Raw genomic sequence first — 17,020 nt, 5'->3', positions numbered from 1 at the left:
CAAGGTCAAAAACTTTGGTTTCAGTTGACAACCCCATGTCCTATGGTACAGATCATATCTGCTCTATATCTTGAGAACCATTACGATTTCAAAGTTTATACTTGACATGTATATTAACCAACATTAGAGGGTGTGTCATAATGTTTGTACAACTTCCTTGGTAAATTTTCAAGGTCAAAAACTTTGGTTTTAGTTGACAACCCCATGTCCTATTGTAAAGATCGTGTCCACTGTATATCTTGCGAACCGTTATAATTTTAAAGTTTATACTTGACATGTATATTAACCAACACTAGAGGGTGTGTCATAATGTATGTACAACTTCCTAGGCCAAATATAACACTTTTAACTAAAATATATAGAATAAAATCACTCTCAGCACATAATGAGACTATGTAATAACTGAAGAATGGTAAAAGTGCTCCATATCAGCTTATCCATACAAATTTTTTACCACACATTATTTACAGCGAGGCCCACAGAGATGGCTCCCATCTTAATGATGTCTAGTTTTATCATCTTATGCAGGGATGAAAAACTATAGGCTCTCAAGAGCCTGTGTCACTCACCTGATTCTACTTTGGTTTTGGAAATCATGTAAATATAGACTAAAATCATACCCTTATAATGATTGAGGCCAAATTTGGTTTAATAATGGCCCCTTATTTTAAACAAAAGCAGAAGACTTTTGTAAAGTTTACAGAAATTACCAATAAATTCATTGAAATTGTAAAAAATGACTTTATAAGCACAATGACAAATCAGCTACAAAGTAACAACACTTGTTCAGCACCTCAAAAGAAACATTCATACCATGTTTGGTTTCAATCCATGAAGCAGTTTTCTAGAAAAAGACATTTGTATATATTTCCCATAGGGTCCTTTGTTAAACTAAGTCCCACTTTGGCAGCCATCTTGGTTGATGGATTTGCTACAAAGTAACAACACTTGTTCAGCACCTCATAAGGAACATTCGTGCCATGTTTTATTTCATTCTATTTAGTGGTTCTCTAAAAGAAGACATTTGTGTGTATTTCCCATAGGGTCCTATGTTAAATTAAGTCCCTCTCTGGTGGCCATCTTCGATGATGGATCAGCTTCAAAGTAACAACACTTGGTCAGCACCTCATAAGGAACATTCATGCCATGTTTTATTTCATTCTATTTAGTGGTTCTCTAAAAGAAGACATTTGTGTGTATTTCCCATAGGGTCCTATGTTAAATTAAGTCCCTCTCTGGTGGCCATCTTGGATGATGGATCAGCTTCAAAGTAACAACACTTGGTCAGCACCTCATAAGGAACATTCATGCCATGTATGGTTTCATTGCATTCAGTGGTTCTTTAAAAGAAGACATTTGTATGTATTTCCCATATGGTCCTATGTTAAACGAAGTCCCCCGCTGGTGGCCATCTTCAATGATGAATCGGCTACAAAGTAACAACACTTGGTCAGTACCTCATAAGGAATATTCATGCCATGTTTGGTTTCATTCCATTCAGTGGTTCTCTAGAATTTCAAAATATAAAAAGTTAATGACGACGACCGATGACGGACGCCAAGTGAGCTAAAAAAGTGCACAGCAAGATCCAGTTAAGTTTTTAATTTTCAAAAACATAAAATGCATTTGAATTTTGTTTATCTAGGGCATGCTATGCCTTTAAACTATTCCAGATGCACAGGTTTGTCTGTACTTGGAGTAAACACAGCCATTTTAGCCATAAGGTCCACATGAACCTTAACATAGATAAGACTGTTACAGCTACACCACTAACAACTTTTTAAAACAATTACAGAACCATTAAAATGAACAACAGACATGCCAGAAAAAAAAAACTTGAAACAATAAGGCAGTGCGTTATCCAGCTTATCTTCCTTCTGAAATATTAAGTTTTAAACAGATTGTTAACACCTCCACCAGATTTGCATCAATCTCTCAAGACAATAACCAAAACATCCAGAGGTCAACAAGCAATCCTCAACAATAGACAAATGTTTATACAATGTCAAGCTCTAAATCGATCTAAAAGTTAAGAATAAATTTAACAGACCACTAATGAAGATCTGCCACAAACACCAAATTCCTTAAAAGACAAATACGTTAAGATCTATAACTATAGACAACAAAAATATTCAACTCATGGCCTAACAAGTGATAATTCACTCATGTGTGAATTTCATGTGTTGTTCATTCAGTCATTGAATATGTTTTGATATTTGAAATTCTACAAGTACAAAGAAGATTGAACAATAATTATCTAGTTAAATCCAGTTGGTACTTCTCCCGATGACTATTATAAAAAAATTCTAACCCTGAATTGGTCAAGTTTCAGTTCTTATCACAATAATCAATATTACAATGTAAAGCCTTCTCTATCTATGACCAATTTTATGCTGGTCGCTTCAATAAATCTTTGCAGTTTGCAGGTTTTACACAAGAAGATGAATGAATAACTCAAATGGCCATGTTGCAAAGAATGTTTCTTACACAATGGAGAAGTTAGATAAACTATTCCATAATAGCAGGTTTTGCATTTCACACAACCAAGCCAAATTGGATTTTAGATCCATCAAGAGTTCTTAAGCTTTTTGATATAATATATATTTTCATACTGTCTGCTTTTTCAATCCACAGCCATCATCTTGTATCTTAAAGGAATGACTAATATTTTTTCTGTCTATGAAGAAATACAATCAAAAATGTGGTGCACACTGAATAACCCGCGTAGCGGGTTATTTTAAAGTGTGCACCACATTTTTTATGTTATTTCCAATAGACAGAAAAAAAATATTACAGTCATTTCTTATAATTTAATTCTAAATTCCATTTTAAACCCGAGTAAACCATGAAAAAACATTGATGACGTCACGGTCACATGACAAAATTATGTCTATGAGCTGATAAACAAAACAATGTCAGCCAATCAGAAGACGTGTTACATCCAAAATTAAATTATTAAGATTTCAGTTTGAATGAACTGCCAAATTTAATTCCTACGACTCAACAAGTTCAAGTTTAACAATGATATATAATCCAATTTTGAGACATGAAAGATCAGTTTGAAAGTTTTTATTCTGCAACATCCCCTTTAGCCACAACATAAATGAGGGAAAACAAGTGAATCTGTGAGCTACTGCTCACTAATGATACCCCCGCCCCGCTAAAAGTATAAGGTAAACAGGAAGTTGTTGAGTGATGAATCTGAAAACGCATCACATGGTATAGCCGACTCAAATAAACCCTGAAACCAAATTTCAGAAATCCTTGTAATGTAGTTCTTGAGAAAAATGCGAAGAAAAATATTCATGGGACAGACGGACAGACAGAGGTAAAACAGTATACACCCACTTTTTTAAAGCGGGGGTATAAAAACATCTATAATATTTCACAATTTATTGTAACATCACCGAATGACTCATCAATGAATTTTAAAGTGTGCACCACATTTTTTATGTTATTTCCAATAGACAGAAAAAAAATTGAGCAACATGACAGGTATCACATGTGGAGCAGGATCTGCCTACCCTTTTGGAACACCTGAGATCACCCTTGTTTTTGGTTGGGTTTGTGTTGCTGAGTCTTTAGTTTTCTATGTAGTGTTTTGTACTGTTTTTTTTATCATTTTACTTTTTGCATTGGTTTTGTCTTTCTTTAACTTGTGAATTTTGAGTGTCCTTTTGATATCTGCAGTATCTTTTTTGTTTCATTTGGATGTTTACTCTTTGTTTTTCAGCTAAATGAGCTTAATTGTTTTGCAATTTGTATATGATTGGGAATAACAGCACATTCTTGTCTTTAATAAGGATCCTTTTAAGCTATCAATCTACTCAAGTCTCTATTTCACCATTGAAATAAAACAGAATGTCTTGTATTGCTATAAATTTATTTTTTAATGTTTTTTTTCAACAGGTACATCATCAAATACATTGAATATATAACTCTTTGAAAAGCATTAAAAAAAAGAATGTGTAAAAAAAAATAAAAAGTTTTTCAATTAAAATGTCATCCCAAACATTTATACAGTTCATTTGGAACAGCCATAAAAATATTCTTTTAAATAAAATGCTTTTCTGTCTTAGTCCAGTTTCCTTAATATCAGCGTCCCTAAAATTGCAGAACTCAGTAGTCATCCTGTAAAATTTTGTACCAGCTCTATAATACAAATTCTTTTAAAAACATGAACCACATATGATTAAATTTTGATTCCAATATACAAAATATTTTACATGTTACTTGTAAAACCATATTTTAGGTCAAAGCTAAAGCTGATTATTACTACTACATATTCAGATGTTTAAAAACTAGTATATTCTGTTAACAATGTGGACATTAGTAAAACAACATTTTTGTCATTTCTATATCTTTTTTTTTTGTTTATGTTTGGTATTATTAATTCATATAAATCATGATGGGGTGAAATGGACTTTAACTTCTTTCTAGTAATATTGTATTATTCCATTGTTCCAATGTAATTTTTTTAGATTTCTTCACACAATTCCAATCTGACACAACATTCATTAAACACTACATGCATATATACCAATGAAATTCTTTTTTTATACTTTTTCTGTTTTACAATTTTTTTTTTCTTTTTCAAATTCTTATTCAAATAAGACTGATCTTTAGCCATGATTTCTGACTTTTACAAAGACTGATCCATTAAACAAATATGAGATCCAGGGAAGACGCTTTACATTTTTTGTAGAGTTTTTTTTTTCTTAAAGTATGAAAATTATTTCTATATGGTAACTTCAAATCAAAATTGCCTTCCCTGGGTACCATTAATGTTTGAATTGGACTGCTAATAAAAATATTTCTACTTCTAGGTAAATCTATTTTTATTGCAACAGGAAATGAGGAATTGATGTTGTACATTAATTAGAATGAGCAAAAGTTTTACAAGAGGTTTAATACACTAAAAATGTTCCTTATATTTACTTTCATGTATAATTAGTTCAAATCTCTTTCAAGTTTTAAATTGGTAATTTTAAGTAAATTGAACATCTATAATGTCAAAATATTTAATGTTCTTTTTTTTCCTAGAAGAAAATAGGGAAAAAATGTTTTCTTCATGACATCTATTTTTTTATTTATTCCCACCCCCAAAATCTGTTTCTATTGTTAAACTATACACAATGTTTAAATTTTCAGTATATCATACACTGTACATTAACCTGAAACTCAAGTAGCACTATTGATTGGATAAAATCTCTTTTGACTGAATTAAAATAAAATCTTTTTTTAATTCCTGATCTTTATACATGTTAAAAAAATGTAACTACGTAATTCCTTATCTTAAAATTAAAACTGGTACATAAAAAAAACACACAACATTTCAGTAAAAAAATAAATCATATCTTTTTCATTCACTCATTTTAAGAATTAAAATCTTTATATGAAACTATAAAAGTAAAAATTGTGGACAAGTAATAGTGAGAATTCTAACAAGTAAATCTGGTCAATGACAAATTCATGATTTCAGTAAATCTCCTCCTCTTCCTTAAGACACAGATCCAATTCAAAATCTTCAAAGAATTTATCCTCTAATTGGTTATCTGTTGTCTGATTGTCCTCAGTTTTAGAGTCGGCAGTCTGGATGTAAGCTGGCGGGGGGAATATGTTGTCAACCTCGTGTTTGATCTTGTTGATTTGGTTTTTGATATGTACGTTGATGTTGGATGAAGTGGACGCTGAATCATTTGTGGATGATGAAAGGGATTCCATCTCACAGTCGGAGGGAGATGTGGAATAGGCTGTGTCTTCTGATGAACTGTCAAAGATGTGGTTCTTCCTGTAACAACAAAAATCATTCAATACTGTTTGTTGTATTAAACTTGGATGCTGTATACAGATATCCAAAGTAAGGTTCAGAAGATATCCAGATTCATCTTATTTAAGTCTTGGAGATAAAGCTTCATGTAGGAAATATGCAGCACTATGCTAGTTTTTTTTTGGACTTGATACATCTTTTATTCAACAAAGGAGGGAATGATTTTTTTCAATTATTTTTTTTATCACTGCAAAACAAAGTTCTGAATTAAATGTAAGAGGGGACGAGTGTAACTTCTAACATTCCTTTAGGATACATACACGTATGTTTAATTTCAGGTTTTTTCAAACATTATTAAAGACATTATGGAGTTTCATAAAAATAAAACAGCCTGAAAAGGGATCAGTCATACCAAAATACTTCAGTCTTTGTAAAAAGTTATATCAAATTTTTGTTTTTATCTGTAAGTATAGATAATCAAAACAATGTCATCAGACATTTAAAAGATTAAATAAGTAAGAAAATATCAGTTATATAATTTTGTGTTCTTATTTAACCAATATAAGCAATAAGATCTACTAACAATGGCTAGGTCTAAAAAATAGCACTCTTTTCCCGAGAAATGAAAAGGTTAAGTTCACTAATATTTGTGTGCTTTTATTTCTGCATTTGTTGAACAATAGACAAAAGCAAAATTAATTATTGAGATTTCAGAAAATGTTACATACAAGTTTTATTTTTTGCAAAAATGTCTGAATTTACAGTAAACCATCACATACAAAATATATATTACCTATTTTCCATCTGTTGTTTAACATGAGGGGGATCCCACTGGTGTAAATTGATTCTCCAGTATCTGACCTGACAATCCCATGATCTCCTACTACACTTCATAAACTTGTTTGGAGTTCTAGGATGGCCTTTCTTTCTTTGATTTCTAAAATGGGAAAACAATATTAAACATCAGACTACTTTGGTCTACATAGTATGCTCCAGCTGCTTGCTATTTCATTGAGTCTGTGCTAGTCCCAAGTGTGACAATGATTTACTGCTATACCAAATGTAGTCAAATCTGTGGTTTAGATCCAGAGAACCATCACCCTAACTTTGGAAAGATAAGGCTGTGCAACACATTATTTGGGTAAAAAATTTCAATTTGAGGGAAATAACTCCTATCAGGAGATTTATAAAAAATTATTTGTACATTTATCGTGATAATTTGTCAAAAGGGCAAAATGATAAAAACGCATAACTCCTAAAAGTATTCTGATGATTTTGGAGGGAATAAGAACGTAGGTAGATCTCACTATTCACATGTTGTCATACTAGACTTTTATACCTTACTATACGGTATGGGTTTCCCTCATTATTGAAGGCCATATGGTGACCTTAAGTTGTTCATTTGGCAACCATACCCTCTTTTTATTATATATCCAGTAAAAAGAAGGTAGATAAGTTAAAAGAACTAAATTTTTTCAAATGGTATAGCTATATTTAAGTACTTTTTTTCCATAAATTACAGAAAATGAAACTAGATTTCATCACTTACTTTGGAACTGCCTTTATGTACTCATCATAAGCTAATGTGTTCTTCCCATAGTCCACTGCTTTCTGTCTTCTCTCCAGTATAGCTTCATCTGTTTCTTTTTCCATTGGTGAACCCCTGTAAAACAATGGTGTCTATATAAAATAAACTGTTGACACAGAGATATGTCTCATCTGTATGAAATTTTGATAGTAAAATGCAAATGTTGAACTTAAATGGCAATACTTTTTCCTTCAAGGAATTTATTCCAGGCAAAACAATAATAACTAGATGTGTCAGAACAACACGAATGGCTCAAAAAGTTGAAAAATCTGCAATTTCAACAACACATGTGGACACAAACATGCATGGATAGTATCCAGCTCTCAAGACCAACACTAGTTTGATGAAAAATTTCCTTGATCAATGAGTAGTTAACTTTCAAACTATCAGCAAACAGGAAGTGGATGTACTGAAGATGTGTTGAAACGACATGAAAATCAGCATATCGGAACGAAACAAATTTTATCTGTAACTCATCATGGTAGACTGTTAAAAAATCAGCGCAAAATCAGAAGGCATATAGAAAAAAAGTCTGTATAAATGTGATTTTCAACAATTTATCAAAGTCCAAAGCCCGTAATTTCAGCAAAAATAAGCAGAGCGGAACGAAACAAACTTGAACTGTAACTCCCCATGGCTAACTCACATACCAAAAGTCCAAAACCCGTAATTACGGCAAAAATTAGCACAGCGGAACAAAACTTAAACTTGATCTGTAACTCATCATGGTTAACTCACCAAATATCAGCCCAATATCTGAAGTCGTTTAGAAAAAATTGCCGTATAACTGTGATTTTCAACAATTTATCCAAGTCCAAAGCCCATAATTTTGGCAGAGCAGAACGAAACTTAAACTTGATCTGTAACTCATCATGGTTAACTCACATACCAAAAATCAGCCCAATATCTGAAAGGCGTTTAGAAAAAAAGTCTGTATAATGGTTTGTTGCGGAATGACGGACAAGGGTAAAACTACATGTATATGGCCCCGACAACTTTGTTTTGGGGCCATAAAAACTGTTCAAGACTAAACTTGAATATATAAGTCTCAATATATAAAATACCTTCTTGCACCTCTTTGTTCCCTTTTATCATCACCTTTCATTTCTAATCTTCTTCTTCCAGCAAACCTTTTAATAGATTGACTCATTAGAATTCCTTAGAGTAAAAAGCAAGAAATGTTCACAATCTTAATAATATTACTTAAATATTCATCACTCCAAGATATAACTAGATATTTTATTCCACTGTTCCACTAGCTATATATTTGTTATAATTTGCTACCCTGTTTCATTTAATTTAATGACAAGTTTTAATTCCAAAGCCTACCAAAAGTTTCTGGATTAAAAGAAGGGATATCCAAGTTCCAAGCACAGACAGTAGCATTATTAATGTAAAATGGACACGTCCAGTCGGTTAGATGTTTTTTTTCTGCTTTGTATCGATCTGATGAGTTTAGCCCTTTTCAACTGATTTTTATAGATTGTTCTTATGTTGTGCTGTAACACCACTGTCCCAGGTTAGGGGAGGGTTGAGCGCTCACAAACATGTTTAACCCCATCACATTCTTTTGTGTGTCTGTTCCAAGTCAGGAGCCTGTAGTTAGGGGTTTTTATTGGTTCATGTCTGTCATATTTGATTTTTGTAAATTGTTTTTTTATAAATTAAGGTGTTAGTTTTCTAAAATGAATTGTTTCATATTTTCATGTCTGGGTCTTTTAAAGCCGACTATAAATGGATTTTTCTCATTGTTGAAGGCCGTACAATTGCTTACATCCACATCATTTAAACTTTGGTGGATAGTTGTCTCATAGGCAATCATACCACTTCTCCTTATTTTTATATTGGTTATATATATTAAGAACACTTTACTATAAAGCTCGCATTGTTAGAGTAAGTTTACAACACAATCTTGTTGGGTAAATCACTTAGCCCTGATGGTAAACGGGCAAAACTGGGTTAAAAAAATTACCCAACTTGTCTCGACTATGGGTGGACCTGGAGCTGGACAAATGGGGATATGGGTCTTGTTGAAGACTGCTGATTTTATATTGTATGTTGTTTTATGTACATTTTGCTTTTTCAATGATCTAGATTACAATAGATGGGTTGATTTTAATTTTCTATATTCACTGGTTATCTATAAATAATATAGCATAATTTTTTTCCTTAGAAAATTTGGTGTTGATGTTAAATGCTTATTTCTGTAATTTTTTAATTGATATAACAGATCACACTGGCCCTTTTGGAGTGTCAGCTAAAATTAAGTCTAGACATTAAAAGAAACTGTTGAGATAGAATCAATAACTACAAACCTATTTCCATCTGCTCCTTGTTCCCACTGTAATCTTTTTCCTGATCTGTCTGGTGTGTAACTAAAAAACAAAAACATTTCTATTATCTATCTTTCAAGTTATTTATAATGCTGCTCTTTTCCAAATGTCAATTTCTAAAAATACTTACTAATTTTGGAATGTAGGCATTTTCACTTTTTCTGGATTTTTGTTCACCTTTCTTGAAAATGGTTTTATTTAATCCATTATCAGAAAAGTTTAGAAATAAGAACATGTTTTTAATAAATTGCATTTAAAACCATGTATAGAACCATGGAAGTATTATATTGACAGGAACTCCAACAAGCGGACTTCAAACGTTTATAGTGCGATGCCGCAAAATCGTTAAGTATCTGTTAATTAACTCGACATGTCTTATGGATGCATGGGTTCCGATCAAATTTTTGGAACCTCGTGAATGATCGTAATTACGGAACATACCGAAATAACCGGATGTGTACTTAATTGTCAAGGAAATGACATTTGCCGACCATGTGAATTACAAATATAATGTCAGTTTTTACGGGTTTTGCTGCTTAATAACAAATAAAAAGAAAAGAAACGAAATCCCCGCGACTGTTTTCACCGATTAAAAAAACAAAAACAAAAAAACTGAAGAGTAAAAATACTCACAAGCCATAAACATTTCAGTTTAAGTTACAATCAATTTTAAAATAGTAAGATTTTTATTCATGAGAGGGCCGTTGGCTAAACACGCGTAACTGTTATATACATGTTAGGCTTGAAAATCATAAAATTCTCATGAAAAGTAAACGGAAAAGTTTTTATCAGTAATTATTATCGCGTTTTACTGCTAACTTTGACAAATATTTTACTGAAGTGTTTAATGAAAGAATTTCCAATTAACAAAAATTTAATCCACTGAAAAGTTGGCCGGGGGGACGGGGTTAAAGAGCTTTGATCCGAAAAAATATCAAATATTTTGATTTATTGTTTACTGAAAGTCCAATGGCAAATATTTCATGCAATTAAACAAGAAACAAAAACATAAATTGCTTAGCATACGGTGTAAGATGTTTCAGAACTGTTCAGCTTTTAAACACATAAATAAATTCTAAAAATTTAAACTGCTTAGGGCCCATCATCATGGTGATCGTTCTTTAAATGCATCCAGAAATATTTAAAGCCATCCGTAAAAATTAAAGAGTAATCTCGGACTAGGTTGAATGTTTAAGGTTGTTTACAACTTCGGATTAATTATAAAAGGTGTAACAATTCATCTGCATGTCTCGTAACCTGATATTGCTATGTAGAGGTCATCACATGCGTGTAATTATTAACCTCTTTTAGTCTTTAAAACATATTTGATAAATAAGTTAATAACATTTTACGATAGAGAAAACCATAAATATTTGTGTCTCACTCGATAAAAGTTTACAATCTTTAACTTAAAATTTGAGTTATCAGGCACCATCCAGCTCACTACACGCGCATCACATTATTTTCTGCAAAAGCACTACTTCAGAATCATGTAATTTTCATAATCGGATATTTCCCGATTTCCAAGTTCCAATGATTAAAACATACTCAACAAAACTAAAAATAAGCTTGCCCTCTTTCCGAATGCAGTTAATTTTCTTATGTCATTCTGTTAAATATGGACCGATTTTTTCGATCTTTTCAGCTTTGTTCTTCATTTATTGAAAGGAAACAGGTGTTGTTATTCATGTGGCGATTCACAAATAACCACGGGAGTTTCCGTGTTTATTTACATTGGTAGGTAGATAAGACAATCGATACCAAATCACGTGATAAGACCAGCTTCAGTTAAAAGAACAGGCGAAGGCGGCATCACAGATACCCCACAAAGGAGTTATCACGTACTTGACAAACTGAGTCGGAACCTTTTATTTTCTTAAAGAAATCAGTGGGATGGGAATGTGCTAATTTTTCGTTGGAGTTCCTGTCAATATAATACTTCCATGATAGAACTAATTAAATATGATTATGATAGAAGTTTTCATATTGTAATATCACTTTTTTAACTCAAGAATGCCAGAGTGTTAGTTTTATTTTTAGACATATTCCGATGTAATAAACAATTATGTCAAAATTTAATGTTCATTGTTGACATAAATGTTTAATACAAATTTAATGTTGATGAAGAACATGTTTTAAAATACTCCAAAAATAAATTTCAGTCACATACCTGTATATAATGGTGCGAGAACTCTGATGATCCCTGATTTTAGTGGATTAAACATGAAAATCAGACAAGAAAACAAATGCAGTAGGCATAATTGTTGTAAAATTAGTGGTTTGAAATGAAATATTTGGTGACAATTTTACCTTTTCTCTGCCATAGGGCCTATCCGGCCTATTGAAAAACACTACCTTTGAGTGCCACGGCATAGGCCCAAAAGCCAACGGTATTTTGACGTTATGTAATAATAAACAATACGTCATAATGCTAGATTGCAGGATTTGGAAGATGGCCAGTGTCAACTCTATTCCAACTCCGTGGTTTTGGGTTTTGCAACCAGAAAATGAAGAACCATAATTAAATATCAACCAGAGGGGACCAATAAGAATGCTAGATATACACTCGTCACCAATAGTTTATTTTTATTTACTGTTCTCTTTAGATATGATGAAAGTATTTACACGATGAACAAACATGTTGCAACTTTGGTCTAATATTACTTATGTTCATCATTAAATAAACTACTTTATCTGAATTCAAAAAGTTATTCTAATGAAAAAGAAAACAAAAAAGGAAGACTTTCTTTCCCTATAGTCCTACACTTTAAGAAGAACTTCTGTGTTTTTTTTAAGTTAACTTTTGGCAAGCGAGGGCACCTTATAGCTTGGTACATGTATATATGAAATTCTATAGCTTGGTACATGTATATATGAAATTCTATAGCTTGGTACATGTATATATGAAATTCTATAGCTTGGTACATGTATATATGAAATTCTATAGCTTGGTACATGTATATATGAAATTCTATAGCTTGGTACATGTATATATGAAATTCTATAGCTTGGTACATGTATATATGAAATTCGATAGCTTGGTACATGTATATATGAAATTCTATAGCTTGGTACATGTATATATGAAATTCTATAGCTTGGTACATGTATATATGAAATTCTTTATGTTCAGTTAATAAAACAAGAGTGCACACGCTGAAATGTCTCGCCTTCTTTACTAACCATTGATATTATGTTGATAGTCCTAAATATAAAGCTTTATTACAACTGTCACATAAACTTAACATTAACCAAGTAAACTAAACATTGACCAATGAACCATGAAAATGAGGTCAAGGTCAGATGAACCATGCTAGGCAGGCATGTACAGCTAACAATTCTTCCATACAACAAATATAGTTGACCTATTGCTTATAGTTTAAGAAAAACAGACGAAAACACAAAAACTTAACACTGAGCAATGAACCTTGAAAATGAGGTCAAGGTCAAATAAAACCTGCGTGACTGACATATAGATCATAAAATATTTCCATACACCAAATATAGTTGAACTATTGCATATAGTATTAGAAAAAAAGACCAAAACTCAAAAACTTAACTTTGACCACTGAACCATGAAAATGAGGTCAAGGTAAGATGACACCTGCCAGCTAGACATGTACACCTTACAATCATTCCATACACCAAATATAGCTGACCTATTGCATGCAGTATTAGAAAAAAAGACCAAAACTCAAAAACTTAACTTTGACCACTGAACCATGAAAATGAGGTCAAGGTCAGATGACACCTGCCAGCTAGACATGTACACCTTACAATCATTCCATACACCAAATATAGTAGACCTATTGCATACAGTATAAGAAAAACAGACCAAAACACAAAAACTTAACTATAACCACTGAACCATGAAAATGAGGTCAAGGTCAGATGACACCTGCCAGTTGGACATGTACACCTTACAGTCCTTCCATACACCGAATATACTAGACCTATTGCTTATAGTATCTGAGATATGGACTTGACCACGAAAACTTAACCTTGTTCACTGATCCATGAAATGAGGTCGACGTCAAGTGAAAACTGTCTGACGGGCATGAGGACCTTGCAAGGTACGCACATACCAAATATAGTTATCCTATTACTTATAATAAGAGAGAATTTAACATTACAAAAAATCTGAACTTTTTTTTCAAGTAGTCACTGAACCATGAAAATGAGGTCAAGGACATTGGACATGTGACTGACGGAAACTTCGTAACATGAGGCGTCCATATACAAAGTATGAAGCATCCAGGTCTTCCATCTTCTAAAATATAAAGCTTTTAAGAAGTTAGCTAACGCCGCCGCCGCCGCCGGATCGCTATCCCTATGTCGAGCTTTCTGCGACAAAAGTCGCAGGCTCGACAAAAAATAATGATGTTGTGTTTTTATTTTGTTGAGGATTTTTTTTAAAATTCAAACTAAAATAAACATTAGTAACTTTTGAAAATTTACCAGTATCAACTATTGAAAAGGTGTGTTCAATGACTTAATTTGAATTAGATAAATTTCTTCGGTGTTTCTTTTTTCACTGCAACTTTACTGTATGCATATGAAGTTATATAAAAACTCTCATCAGCTAAACAAAACAAATGTCCTTACAGACACAGTAGCACAAAGACAAATAGAAGCAAAATCATGTTTCGACAACGTTTCCAGAATTATGCAATAAATATTCGTCCCCTTATTTTGTTACATTTCCCATAAAGCTACGTATTTTCAAAAAAAAATATTGTGAGATCAATTCTAACTGGAATTCTAATCATCTTGGTACCAAAAGAAACATAACAAAATCAATCGGAAACAAAAGAACGGAAAAATTAAACAGTTGACGAAAGTGCATAATTAAAAGTCTAAACAAAGTACACACGTTTGTGAAATTATGGATTAACTACTTTATTTGTAACTAAGTGTCCAGTGGCAAATATTTTATTCAGTAAAGAAACATGTTGATAAGATGAACAAGCTAGGTCTGAGTCAACTTGCAGAGATAACAATCAGTATTGAAAAATGATATATGTAGCTTTTTACTCTCCGATATGTATAGCAAATTAAATATCCTGAAATCTGAGGTACACGAAAGTATAGAATACATGTAAATATCGCAAAAGCAGTTCAGCAACTTTTGACTTTAAAAAAGATGCAGAAGATATCAAAAAAGGACACCTAAAACATATGTCAAAGCGAAACGGACAGTGCTATGACAAAAAACGTATACATTTGAAGGATTTGTACAACAAGAATAAATTCGGTAGTCGTGTAAATTTTATATCAATACAAGAGGCTCTCAAGAGCCTGAATCGCTCACCTGTAATTTTTTGCTGAAAATCTTTCATCAATGATTACTTTTTGCTTTTCAATATTTATTAATGAGTGGCTTAAAAATGCCATTTAAATGTTCTTTGTATCTGTCATATTTTCTTCAAAAGCAAAAAAATGCATTTTACCCCAATGTTCCATTATAGCCATAGTGGCTATGTTTCTTGACGTGCAAGGAAATAAAATACAAAATTGATACTAGATACTCTGAAACTCATTCAGCCCTAGTTTGGCTCAAAAGAATTCAGCAGTTTCAAAGCAGAAGATTTTTTAAAGTAATGCAAGCAAACCAGATGAACAAAGTGTGAAAAATTGTCTTTAAAGGGCAATAACTCCTTAAGAGGGCAATTGACAATTTTGGTCATATATAACTTTTTGTAGATCTTACTTCGCTGAACATTTTTGCTGTAAACAGTTTATCTTTATCTTCAATAATATTTAAGATAATCACCAAAAACAGCAAAATTTCCTTAAAATTACCAATTTAGTGGCAGCAACCTAACAATGGGTTTTCGGTTCGTCTGAAATTGCAGGGCTGATAGATCTTGACCTATTGAACATTTTTACCCCTGTCATATTTGCTCTAAATGCTTTAGTTTTTGAGATATAAGCCAAAAACTGCATTTGACCTCTATGTTCTATTTTTAGCCATGGCAGCCATGTTTGTTGATGGATCAAAACTTCGGATACATTTTATAAACTAGATACCTTAAGGAACATTCAGTTAAGTTTAGAAGTATTAGGCCCAGTAATTTCAGAGGAGAAGATTTTTAAATGGAAGGAAACATGATGAACAAATTGTGTAAAATTGTCTTTAAAGGGCAATAACTCCTTAAGGGGTCAATTGACAATTTTGGTCATATTCAACTTTTTTTGTAGATCTTACTTTGCTGAACATTATTGCTGTTTACAGTTTGTCTCTATCTTTAATAATATTCAAGATAATAACCAAAAACTGCAAAATTTCCTTAAAATTACCAATTTAGTGGCAGCAACCCAACAATGGGCTGTTCGGTTCATCTGAAAATTTCAGGGCTGATAGATCTTGACCTATAGAACATTTGTACCACATGTCAGATTTGCTCTAAATGCTTTAGTTATTTAAAATATAAGCCAAAAACTGCATTTGACCCCTGTGTTCTATTTTTAGCCATGGCAGCCATGTTTGTTGATGGATCAAAACTTCGGATACAATTTATAAACTAGATACCCTAAAGAACATTCAGTTAAAGTTTGATGGTATTTGGCCCAGTAGTTTCAGAGAAGAAGATTCTTGAAATAGTTTACGTCAACAACGGATGACGCCAATTGATGGCATAAGCTCACATGGGGTCCTTCAGGCACAATGAGCTAAAAACGGAAATTTTAGTGACAATGAAACATACTTTTTAAAGTTGAACGTTTTTGAGAAAGGCCAATTTAAAATCAAATTATCTAATTATCATGGTGTTTGTGGTATTTATGTGCATTCTAATACATATATATTTGTACTTCATTTTAAAGAATTTTCAGATTGCTTTGTTTTCCGAAATTCGAAAATTAACTTGCATACTTTTTGAATATTTATTTGTGGTTCTAATGGATCAACTTGCCTGCAAAAATTCATAAAAATCTGTTTGATTGCCTATTTACATACCCGTTACCTAAAGAAATCTAACTGACACACGCCGAATGTCGAAACAGAACTGCTTCTATACGAAAAACAATTGCATGATGTTGTGCATTGTTACTCTTCTTTTATGACGTTTTTCGTTCAAATTTCAAATCTAGGGCCTATCCCATGGCACTCAACGGTATTCTAACAAAAAAAAGCATGGCACTCTAAGGGTTAAATTAATCACTTCCTGTATATACAAGAATTGTGAACTTTTCATACATTTTTTCCCTCCATATAAGAGTAATAATTATGTATAATCGAAATAATATGGTTTGTTAAGATTTTTTAGATGGTTAAAATGTCCTGAAGAAGCATATGTATTTGAAAGATCTACATCTGATGTAGGTCAA

General features: G+C 32.2%; 1 protein-coding gene across 1 annotated transcript in view; it reads right to left on the bottom strand.

Moving 5' to 3' along the window:
* Positions 1-3,866: 3,866 nt before the first annotated feature.
* LOC127733961 (histone RNA hairpin-binding protein-like) overlaps positions 3,867-17,020 on the bottom strand; it is a 33,129-nt gene continuing 19,975 nt past the window's right edge. The window contains exons 5-9 of the mRNA XM_052243450.1: positions 9,674-9,733; positions 8,423-8,488; positions 7,320-7,433; positions 6,564-6,707; positions 3,867-5,791 (exon numbers count right to left, since the gene is read on the bottom strand). Of these exons, the coding sequence (XP_052099410.1) occupies positions 5,479-5,791; positions 6,564-6,707; positions 7,320-7,433; positions 8,423-8,488; positions 9,674-9,733 (697 nt within the window). The 3' untranslated portion in view covers positions 3,867-5,478. The remainder of the gene's footprint in view (positions 5,792-6,563; positions 6,708-7,319; positions 7,434-8,422; positions 8,489-9,673; positions 9,734-17,020) is intronic.

Source organism: Mytilus californianus, unplaced genomic scaffold (genome assembly GCF_021869535.1).
Source record: "Mytilus californianus isolate M0D057914Y unplaced genomic scaffold, xbMytCali1.0.p SCAF_3, whole genome shotgun sequence".
Lineage (NCBI taxonomy): Eukaryota > Metazoa > Mollusca > Bivalvia > Mytilida > Mytilidae > Mytilus > Mytilus californianus.
Note: the sequence above shows the minus strand (reverse complement) of the source record. Positions and strands in the feature narration are given on the sequence as shown.